This window comes from Polyodon spathula, chromosome 7 (genome assembly GCF_017654505.1).
Source record: "Polyodon spathula isolate WHYD16114869_AA chromosome 7, ASM1765450v1, whole genome shotgun sequence".
Classification (NCBI taxonomy): domain Eukaryota; kingdom Metazoa; phylum Chordata; class Actinopteri; order Acipenseriformes; family Polyodontidae; genus Polyodon; species Polyodon spathula.
In genome coordinates, this window is record NC_054540.1 from 18854054 (window position 1) to 18866218 (window position 12165).

Consider the following 12165-nt stretch of genomic DNA (forward strand, 5'->3'; position numbering starts at 1 on the left):
TCAGGAAGTATAGTAAGGCCCCTCAGGTCATAGAATAATAAGTTTTCATTTTATACATAAAATTAAAAAATTATCAAACAAAAAACGAATTATTGTGTTGGAGAAAAAAAAAAGCGAAAAGTTTACATGGTTTCTGAAGTACTTTAAAATGTTCCCCAGAGTGTTCTGAAAAAAAAAGGACACCATTTCCAAGGTGTTACTGTAAAAAAATAGATTTTTTGTGAATTTTTATAGGAAGAGAGTCAACTACAGCCAATAAAAACGCCTGGTCCTGGGGGAGCATCCAACTGAAAAATGCTTGGTCCTGAAAGGGTTAAACAGCTGATGATTGGGTTGATGCATTTGTGCACCACTGCATGTGGGAAATAAACACCAGCATAGAAAGCAAAAACAAAATGCAAGTCATTCCAATTTGCACAGCTGTTTTGGTAAACAAATTAGTTCAGGGCCAATAGAAAGTGTGCACTGTGGAATGATCGGGAGTAACGAAACATGGCTGGAAGCAGTTAGGAGTCATGGATTCCAATTTAATCTCAGTCCATAAAAACAACTTTTTTTGTACAGCAGTATTAAGCACCTGTAACCTTATGCTAACCTGTCTGGCAGTTGGGCTTATGCAAATTAACCAACTGATTAGCATCCACAATTACTCAATCATGGGACTATGAATAGAAAAGGTTTGCTTGATCAAAATAAAATACTGAAAATAGAAATATTATTTTTAGATATTTCAAGACAAATCTTTATCCCAAAGTGTATCATTTTATTTTATGTGCTGACACCCAACAATTGCAAACTCATGTAAAGTAAACAACATCCTGAGAAAGAAAACTGCTGTTGTGTTTTCTATTTTAAACAGAATTACATGGTACAGCGGTGCATATTGACATACTAATTTGCTGCCTGGATTGGGATTTCAAAAAATTGCCACTGAACACAATCATGTTATTCTTTGTTGTTCAAAAAAAGCACTTCTATTGTTAAGTACTGCAGATTATTCACAGTTCCTTTGACATGTGATGGTTTTGGTCAGTGTGTAAAACACTTGGCTGTTAAGTTCAGCTTTTGTTGATGCACAGAAGGAGAAAGGGAAATAGAAAGACAAAACTTAAGCAGAAACTTAAGGTTACACTAAGAAACCATTTTTGGGAGTGTACAAAATGATACCTGTTCTATTGTAGCCAAGGGTAACTGTGCTTGATTGAAGGTGTCTCCCTGGTCTGAAGAAACATATAAAGCTCTGGGTTCACCCTTAAAAAAAAAAAAACAGAAAAAAACTTTACATACATGGCATCACACACATATTAAAACACTGTTTGCATGAAGTTGCTCCTTTGGACACCTTGGCTCACTTTTCCAAAAATATTGGTATTGGTAATATTACTCCTGCAGGCATTGGGCCTGTAAAGGCCTGTCCATTAATGGTACGCTACAATGTTCCTGACCGTACCAGATGATGATGACCAGGAACTCTTCATCAGTCAATAATAATACTCAGTGATTGGGTGATGAAGGGATCATATTTCTTATTGTTTATAGATTCTTTCTGACAGGATCACTGAATGATATCTTTAAAGTGAGTTACATGCACTGTTGCAGGGAGCCTCTTCTTGGTTAACAACATATTTAGTGTGAAACAAAGATGCAGGTATCACTGTATTAAATAGACCAACTTGTAAAACATGTAAACACCTATAACAGCTGAAAACACAATGCTGAAAGGATAAACCATAGGTAAAAAAAAATAATTAAAACAATGTATTTTTATACATGTCAGACTTTTTACACATATATAATTTGTTTAATAAATTCCAGATTCAGCTGACAATGTTACTCAATTTATAATATACTCAATTTTCTATTATATTACTTTTGCTACTTTACTTAGAGTTGCCTACCTGTTTTTTCACAACTGACGTAAAGAGAAAGCGCCCAATGTATCCAAATGAGAACATGTTGCTGGACACAGTACTAAATGTTCTTCCCAAGTCTTCTGTTCTTTTCAAGAGCAACTCTCCCCTTTGATCAGCATCCACTGCAGAGGAAAGAGTAAATACATATGAACCATGTCATGGATCCTTTATTAAGGTATGTCCCTTGAAGAAGCATGTGGAAAATGTGCCACTTACGTGTATTATTGGGATGTGTGCTGAAAAAAAATGTGATTCCCTGCCCCCTGCAAAAATAAAATAAGATCTTAACACCAAGTTTTGACTCAGATTATACAACACTTATAGTACATGCAGGTACACGGAAAAAGAAACCTAATTTGTGAGAAACAAGAATAAACCCAAGTGTACTTTATAATATTACAATATGAACCAGCAAAAAACAGGTCTCAACATTGAAAAACAGAAAAAGAAACTGTGTTGACCTTATTGTAATTATCTGAACGTGAGCAAACACTGCATCAACTTATGCATTAATGCATTAAAATAGGACTCTCTCCGTTACAATGTACTGTTATCAGACAAAACCTAAATGTCTGTGGTGATTCCTGAAACCTTCAATCTTTCAGAGAGCCTATGGTGGCGCTTGAACACTATGGCTTCAACTAATTAGCTACAATGTGCAGCAAAACCCACTTGCACCCACTAAAATGAGCCAATATAACTTCTGCAATTAAAAAATATATAATTTAGCTAGATTTTCTGTTTTACAGGTTTGTTAGTTCACTAAAAACAGCGCCTTTGCAGTGGCTTATTGAAAAGGGTACTATTGTACTCTTTTCCGCTAAGCTGAAGAATAACAATATTATTTACATATTTTCTTACCAAGAAAAAGCCTGCACATTTTCATGTATTTTAGTCCAGTGTTTCCCAAAATCCACAGATAGCCACAAAATGTTCTAAAATTTAAAAACAGTATTTAGATAGTACATATTTTGTCTTGGACAAGTAGTACATTGTAAAGCAATTTGCCATGAAGTTAATGATTGAGCCATGAAATGAGTTAGGAACACCTGGCTGCACTCAAATGGACAACTGGTTTTTTAAAACATGCTCTTACTTCTCAGCAGCAACAGTATAAAAGCCCTCTTGCAAGTCCCTTATCTTTCTCCTGCAGATCGCTTAGTTTCTCAGCTTCTTTATTTTCACCCTGGTGAAGTCCATTCCATCTGTTAAGACACTGTAGATACAATCCATGTGCAACAGGTATTTGGAAACCCCCCTGAAACACCCTTTACTACACATCAGACTGATGTCAGCTGCACAGGGAGTGAAACTACAGTGTTGTAGTAGGATAAATGGACCACCCAGTTCAATTATATTCCTGTAACTGAGGTAGCAATCTACTAAATATGCCAACATTGTCACCTTCCTCAGATTTCTGATATTCTGTAGTTAAGGTAAAGAAAGGTGCACATTCTACAAAACACAAAATAGTGATGAGCCATCATGTATGGTATATATAACTGTACACTACTCCAATTCCTACACACAAATCTGTCCAGATTAATCCTTACCGATATATACGTCAGAGAGCAAACTGACATAGGTATGAAATATCAGCGTTAACTTAACTACTACAATCTTGTTGTTTTCAATGTTGTACATCATATTAACCCTTTCATGCTTGGCGACGGTTACAAAATCTCTCTTCTAGTCTTTATATGGGGATGCGTGAAAGACGCAAATGCATGATGACATTAAATGAGAATGTCATTTTATTCCCTGTACAAAGGAAAAACATTTTAAACAAAATTTAAAAAAAAAGAACTATGTGCCCATTTTTCATGCATTACAACATCCACCCTCTGCAACACTCTGCCTCTACAGATGCAAGTACAGAATACATCAGTAAGAAATACAGAGGATATTGGGGTGTTATGTTTTGATAAGTCACTAGAATGTAATGACTGAAAAAATATATACACAAAGTGAATCTATACAACAAGAAGTAAATATTAGTTAAGATAACTAATCATTCCTACCCCTACCAACTTGCTCTTAAATGTAAAATCTAACGTTTCACTGTATTTTCCCCACTCACGTCTATGCTGGAGACAAGCAGATAGTCTGGGTTTGAAGAGTGGTAGACAATTGGCTGGCCAGGATGGAAAGGAAGATCTACAAAATCAAATGATTTCCCAGAATCAAGCGATGTAAATATTCGGCCTCCTTCCTCACGAGTCAATGCTACATCAGCGGTGAGAATTACCTGCAGGATTACAGAACAGCACCAAGGGTGTGAATACCCACAATACAACAGGTGATTCAAAGATTTCAATTGGACTTGCGCTGGTCAGGGTGAATTCATAGTGAAGGGTTACCATATTGTTAAAGATATGAACGCTTAGAACATTGTTAGTTTGACTTAAAATCACACAGAACTCGTTGGGATATTGTTTGAAAAGAATTAAACTATTTTAGCTGCAACTCGTGTTCTACCTTTCTGAAAATGTTCCTTTCGTTGCTAAATACTGGCCAATGTTTGGCTCATTACAATATGTACAAGGCCCTTTAGTCTCAGTTTTTACTGATTTTTACAGAAACAAATCTCGGTATTATAAAAGCTTAACGTCAGCATTTACAGAATTTCACCCAAAATGTAGTCCACTCCAGCATATGAAAATACAGATGTATACCAAGAGAATCCCTCCACCCCCCACCCCCACCACTACATCCACACCACACACACTAAGACAGCCCCCTGAGAAGAACTGAAGTGTGTTTTTGTGGTTGTAAAGAGAATTGTGACATTTATATGTGTGTGTAATCAATTCTCTACAGTTCTACCACAAGCATTTCAGTGAACTATAAAAACAAGTTGGCTAACCAGTGTCCCTGGTGATTTCTCATGTAATCTCAGCAGAACTGTGTCTGTCATCAGGCTATGAGAGAGCTGGGCCTCCACGGCCAATACAAATGTAAATAATAAATATGACAGCAAAAGCAGTAAAGAAAGAGCTTTATTTTTTCTCAATTACCTATCCTGTACCAGCCGCTGTTGTCGAACGTATCCTGCCTCTGTTGTTGGCACTGGATACTTACATGCATCAATTGGAGGTACACCCAGCACCGTAGCAACTAATCCAATTCTATCCGTGCTAAAGTATGTGCAGACCAAGTTTCATCTGTACTGAATATGCACTTCTTTAGATATATTGTATGTAGAAATGTAAGTGTAACATGCAATAATGCACATAGATAGAGAAGAAGAAGAAGAAGAAGAAGAAGAAGAAGAAGAAGAAGAAGAAGAAGAAGAAGAAGAAGAAGAAGAAGGACAACAACAATGACTTTTACCCTTTGTGAATTACTTGGCCCCACATTGATTCCAAATTCTTTCCGTATGTAGGTGTTCTTGATGACATTGGAGATATCTTCAAAGGTTTTCCCAGAGTCCTCGCTGCAGTGGAAAATTGACAATGAACTACCGGCACTTGTCAGCAATGACATTTTGTATCATCGCTAAGAGCTGTTAAATACCCAAAACAAAGACAGTGGTGTTGAGCGTAAAAAAAACAAAAAAAAACACCCCCATCCCACTAAAGAGTTTACTTGGTACAAACTCATCAGTGGTCTAAATCTGTGGATCCTTTTCAAACTGTATAGCATGAGGCATGGCTTGTCCTTCAATGGAATGCACTAGGCGAGCCAAGGTTGCCTAACCCTGGGTATGCTCTTTAAAGAAATATGTAGTATTTTTGTACACTACCAAAAAGCGATGGCAACTATAGTAACAATGTTAGGACTTTACATATTTCAGTCACCTGATTTTGTAAAATAACAAAAAAAAAAAAAAAAAAAAATGCTGACTTTCTCACCTTCTATATAGTCGTGAAGAACCCTGGTCAAAAAACCAAGTAACTGGTACATTGAAGATAGTCAAGACCAGAATGATCTGAAAACAAGCAGACAGTGTATGTTTAATGTATTATTGTTTAACTGTATTATTGTTTAATTATCACCCACACCTGGTAAGTATTGCAAATTAGTGCCAGGTGCAGGGTTTAAAAAGTGTGCAGTCAGTCTGCTCAGGGCTGCTGCAGTGTGAACAGCCCGGTTGTAGTGTGTGAAATCGTAAAAAATAAATTAAAAAAAGGTAGTGTGAGACCCTTCGTGTGTTCTAGTGCGTTTTTGTTTTATGACAGGGAAACAGCTTAGCTGTCCCGTGTTAGTCAGGGCAGTTCTTTTGTTTAGTTAGTGATCCGCGGGAACTAGGTGTTTGTGTTTTTTGTTTGTGTTTGTTTTTGTTTCTGTTTATTTTGTGTGTGTTTATTAAAATAGCGCAATCGCACTGAAAAATGAAGTCTTTGTGTCCTGGGTCTGTTTTTAAAGAAGCAACGAACTGCAGAGAGGTGCAGTTCATTTTATGTGGTATAATATATATATATATATATATATATATATATATATATATATATATATATATATATATATATATTATATATGAGCCGTCGGTACCATATACTGCATGTTTCAAATGTTTTCTGTGAAGTGGGGTATAACAGGTTCACCTGAGTGGTTATGCAGGTTCTTGTTTTATCTAGAATTTGTTCATCCAAAACAAAAACTGCCATTTAACCAGTAATGCCTTTTAGAAGAAAAAACTAAGTATGCCTATAACTGAACAAGTTCTACAATTTTCTAAGGGGGGGGTAGTTTGTCAGTAAACAGGAAATTTACACAAGAACAGAACGGTTTGGCCACAATGCTTCAGCACAGGCTCCTGATCAGATAACAAAACCTGTTCCTCTTTCCTTAAGTAAAAATATACAAACTACAAATGAATATATTTCACTCAATATTATTTCATTTTTTTGCCTGTCTGAAACACTTAGTCTAAGGTTTATTTTCTACACGTACTATCTTATGAGGTTTTTCTTTGTAAACCAACACCCTTGCTGCCACTGTGAAAACATAAAGAGGTATTAAAAAGACAGAACTGCTGCCAGCTTCCAAGCCAACAAAGAAACCACAGAAAGCTGACAAACAAAAAAAAAGAAAAAACTGAGGATCAGCAGCAACCGCAGTTCATCTCACATTTTCTGAAGTTGATCTTCAAGCCTGCATCTTGAAAAGCCAATAAAAATAGGTTGTCATTTCTCTATAATAAAACATGTGAAAAATAAGTCAAGTATGATAATAATGTGCTGATTCCAATGAAAGAATTTATTTTTCACTCAGATTGTGTGTGGTGATAAGAAAAATAATATTATTAAAATATATAAACAGCTGGAACTCAGCACTCTTTTTTTAATCGGTGTGTGCAACCTTGTGTTTAAAATACTTATAGGTTTTTCTAATAGAGCTACATAATTTAAAAACTGTCTTCCAGGTACCTAATCTATCTTTACAGTGCATGAAGCAATCGAATTTATATTAGCTGTAACCACTTTTAATTGGTATATCTGAAATATCTGCGTATCCCTGATCAAAGAATTAAAAAAACAGTCAAAACACCTACAGGGCTTATATTAGGCTTCATTTACCCTTAGGAATATGACAAAGTGAACTTACTCCCGTTCCATCACCAACCCAGGACAGCACAACACTGGACCCATCATCATCAATAAAAGCATGCTGAAAAATAAAAAAAATTTCGATTAATATACTTGCATACACAAACCATCTACATGGAGGATTTGTACAATAGCAAGTAATCAGATATATGTACACACATACATAAATAGATTTAGATATTTTTTGGAGCAGTTTATTAATAAATGCAACGCACTGAAGTCCTATTCTTAATTTTAAAAAGTATTTACTCATGTTCAATATGTACTGTACTCGCTGATGAAGTTTTAAAATAATAATTTGGGACAACCTTACCACCCATTGTAATCTATAGGTAACAATCTTAAGCTGTTTGTTTAAGACCAAATACACTTGCTGTAATTATTTTAGGGTTTGCCTTGTTCTCTTTCCCCCCATAGTTTACCGGTTACAATATTTTCTGTGCACTAGGGGATCTCATACGACTGTATTTTCAAAAGGTGTTGTTGTCATGATCATAATTTTATTCTTTGGAAACACCTGTGGAGCTGGTCTGTTTACCACAGGTAAGTATTTATGATATAGTATTACGTTTAGAAAACAGGTCATTATTTTGAGGATGTAGTTAAGAATGGAACTTATTTATCTTTAACAAAAACAAAACAGAAATACTTCAGTACTAAATCTTCGTATTACCTTCCCAGTTAATGCCGTAGGGATTTTGTATAAAAACAAAGCAAAAATGGCTCCTCTAGCAGTTTTTCTGCATATAGGCATAATATGCGCTGTGAAACTTCAGAATATATATTTAAAACAATGAATACGAGATGCTTACCTGGTGGGTGTTTTGTTTCAATTTATTGAAGTCTTGTATTGAAACAGGTGAGACGCAAGGTGAAAACTCTGGTGACGAACTAGTCGAGCCGACATCTCGTTTCACTCTGGGGTTAAATTGTCGTTTTACCTCTTGCCTCACAAATGTTCTAGTTCTGTCTGTTACGGAGCCTGTGGATTCTATAGCAAGGCATGCAACGATCCTTAAGCAAAAAGTTAGGATCAACAAGCTAGAATTCATTTTGCATTTGTTCTGAGGAGGAAGTAAAAGCAGCTTTCCAACCTGCGCGGTAGTGTGACAACGATCAAGTGGTTGTCACTAACCAGCGAGCGTCGCACTTTCTGCTTGGGAGGAGGAGGGCAGAGTCAAATTAACTGTCACATTGTAGTCTGCTTTACAGTTTTTTTGTTTGTTTGTTTGTTTGTTTTTTTAACCTGTTCATTTCAGTGTCATGCTTTTAAACATGTGTATGCAGGTCGTATACAGTACCAACGCAAACACAGGGTAATTTAGAAATGTGATCTGCAGAAAGGGCTTAGTAATATTTTTTTGTGGCAACTCCACATTCTAAATAGCAATCAAAAACATGAACACAAAAATAAAATAAATTCATAGATTAGCCAATCGCTACAAGTACCCTACTTTTTGGTTGCTTGTTTTAATACATTTTGGCAGGTGGTTTTAGAATTTCGATACAAAAAACAGAATATATTATTAGTATATTAATATAATTTAATTATGAAGTTATTATCATGGGAGTCATGGGCGCTTTACTTAAATTCAGGTGGAAGGTGAGTTGGGGCGGGGCTTAGCTATGAGCTTTGACAGAATTGTTTGGCTATCTCTATGGATGAACACTCCTGCTCTTCTTCAAAATATAGAGACGCGATCTCTGTTAAATTTCTCTTACTATGGCATTCTTTAATCTAGATGCCCCCATCTACCTATCAGCATCACTGTCTGTAACACTAGATTTTCCACTTAGCCGCCACCCCTCCCCCCATCCATGTATAAACTATGCCCAACCCTGCTTAGTTTCTGAGATGTGACGACGAGACCATGTTCCGAAGAAGCATTGGCTGCAGTCACCACTGAAGTACTGCAGCCACCACCCGCCTACTGAAGCCACCACCCACTGCACTACAGCAGCTAGTACCTGCCAAATGACAGGTGTGTCGAGATATTGTGGAAACAAATGGCACTGTGGGAGGACTCATGTTTGGGGAAAGCAAATAAACGATTTTTTTAATTTTTTTTTTTTTTTTTGATAAGGTATCATGTTACTGCAACTGTGTATTTCTTTAGGATTTCACCTGTGGAAAACTTTAAGAAACGTTTTAAATGTTTTGTTATTTACATAGGTTTTGTTTTATTTTGTTTGCAATTGTTATTAATAACAGTTTTGTCTCAAGCTAATTAATATTCTTATGATTTACATCTGATTATTATTTTCCAATCCAAAAAAGTTCCAAACAGGAGATTTAGGGGGTAGAGATTTCGGGAAAATATTTTCTACTAAAAACGCCACAGCATTTCTAACTTGTAATACTGTAGGAACTGACATATACATAATATATATATATATACTATATATATATATATATATAGATATATATATATATATTATATATATATATATATATCTGTTGGTTTCAGTGGTCTAGGTTCTAGAGTCAGGTACAAGTTTAAAAATTTCTAAAATAAGTTATTATTATTATTATTATTTATTATTATTATTATTATTATTATTGGTAGTTTTGCTGATTAATTTAGTCTATACTACTGACAAGGAGAAACAACCTTTCAGAATGAATCTGTGTGCTACAGTCAGAGGGGAAATCGTTTTTATCACAACATCGGCATGTGTATCATCTCTCCTATGGTACGGGTCTAACTGCCTAATTTTTCAAGATAAAGCGTACATTCCTGAAAGTGAAACAAACGCTGATTTAAGTGTTCAACAACAATGCATATCAGGAAATACTGCACAGATATTTCAATAATCTAAACACTGGTTGTTCTAAATACAGCTGGCCTGGTTCTCCACAAAGATGTTTTTTGTTTGTTTTATTTTGGTGCTCTTGTTGTGCAGTCATGTAAATAAATAAATAAATAAATAAAGCACATCAAAAAGAGTAGGTATTTAGAGCTGCCACTGTAATCATCAAAATATACCCAAATATCATAAAGTGATTTAAAGGGTGGAGAAAGAGTACACTTTTATGATATACAAACATTATTATTATTATTATTATTATTATTATTATTATTATTATTATTATTATTATTATTATTATTATTATTATTATTATATTTTAAACACTGTAATGAAGATACCTTAAGTTTTGTTGTATCCATAAAATGTACAGCAGATGGCAGGAACAAACCATATCCAATTAAACTAGTAAAACTACTGTTTATGTACTACTAAATGTATCCACTAGATGGCATCTTTGGGTAGTGAATGCAATATTTACTGGTTATCCTCGACTTTGTACTATTAAACCAGGCGCATCTGTTATATTGGAAATTAAATACGCCCACAATAACTTTGGCTATGAATTTATAGTAGTGATGTGATTGTTCTCTGCAATAATGAAACACAGTCAAGGCAACTGAAAGTGGTTAAAAAGAGGCCTCAAAAATTGAATGATGTCACAGAAGACATTTGAAATCTAAAACTTGGCAATCTATTGCGATTTGTCAAAATCCCAGCCAGTGTGATAAGCACGTAGAGAGGAATTATGAGTGACAGGCCTGTTCAAGTAGATGACTCTGCACTCAACACTGCTCCTCCAGCCTAACTGGGCCAGCCATATCCGACAGCCTGAGAACATAATTATGTTTTTAAACTATATTTATTTAAAATAAAAAAACTCACAATTTCTATTCCTGTCGAAATTTCTCAAGATTTACAAATATATATTTTATAAGTGCTGTAAGACAAAATATTGCGGCAGAGGTAGCTTTTTACTGATCTTCTGTGTAAAAAAGTTTCTACTGCTACTAACCCTGTTCATGAGGCCATTCTCGCAGAATGTGTTTCATTGTCCCTCTGCAAACAGGTTCATTCAAGAATGGAGAATGGAGGATAGTAAAGCATTATCGGTTTCAGTGACCACAGAGGAAATATTTAAAATTTGAAGTAGCTTTCCACAGTACAAACTAAAAAGACAAATAATTGATAAATCTGCAGGAAGCCTACTCTAGAAGGTCTCAGTTGTTCAAGTCACATTGTTTATACAAGATAACCACAGCCAAGTCTTGCAGGTGACTATCTAAATTTAATATATAACAATGAAGTAACAAAAAGATTAGGTTTTACAATGTAACTGTAAAAAAAAATGTATATATACACACACACAGTGGCTTGCGAAAGTATTGACCCCCATTGGCATTTTTCCTATTTTGTTGCCTTACAATCTGGAATTAAAATTGATTTTTTGGGGGGTTTGTATCATTTGATTTACACAACATGCCTACCACTTTGAAGATGCAAAATATTTTTTATTGTGAAACAAACAAGAAATAAGACAAAAAAACAGAAAACTTGAGCGTGCATAAGTATTCACCCCCCCAAAGTCAATACTTTGTAGAGCCACCTTTTGCAGCAATTACAGCTGCACGTCTCTTGGGGTATGTATCTATAAGCTTGGCATATCTAGCCACTGGCATTTTTGCCCATTCTTCAAGGCAAAACTGCTCCAGCTCCTTCAAGTTGGATGGGTTCCGCTGGTGTACAGCAATCTTTAAGTCATACCACAGATTCTCAATTGGATTGAGGTCTGGGCTTTGACTAGGCCATTCCAAGACATTTAAATGTTTCCCCTTAAACCACTTGAGTGTTGCTTTAGCAGTATGCTTAGGGTCATTGTCCTGCTGGAAGGT

At 35.4% G+C, this 12165-nt stretch overlaps 1 protein-coding gene across 1 annotated transcript in view; it reads right to left on the reverse strand.

Moving 5' to 3' along the window:
* The window catches only part of LOC121319022 (sortilin-like), a 15236-nt gene extending 6636 nt beyond the window's left edge, over positions 1-8600 (reverse strand). Inside the window, exons 1-10 of the mRNA XM_041256251.1 lie at positions 8278-8600; positions 7464-7526; positions 5768-5844; positions 5247-5349; positions 3994-4161; positions 2775-2848; positions 2130-2176; positions 1899-2035; positions 1141-1251; positions 596-629 (exon numbers count right to left, since the gene is read on the reverse strand). Of these exons, the coding sequence (XP_041112185.1) occupies positions 596-629; positions 1141-1251; positions 1899-2035; positions 2130-2176; positions 2775-2848; positions 3994-4161; positions 5247-5349; positions 5768-5844; positions 7464-7526; positions 8278-8517 (1054 nt within the window). The 5' untranslated portion in view covers positions 8518-8600. The remainder of the gene's footprint in view (positions 1-595; positions 630-1140; positions 1252-1898; positions 2036-2129; positions 2177-2774; positions 2849-3993; positions 4162-5246; positions 5350-5767; positions 5845-7463; positions 7527-8277) is intronic.
* Positions 8601-12165: the final 3565 nt, after the last annotated feature.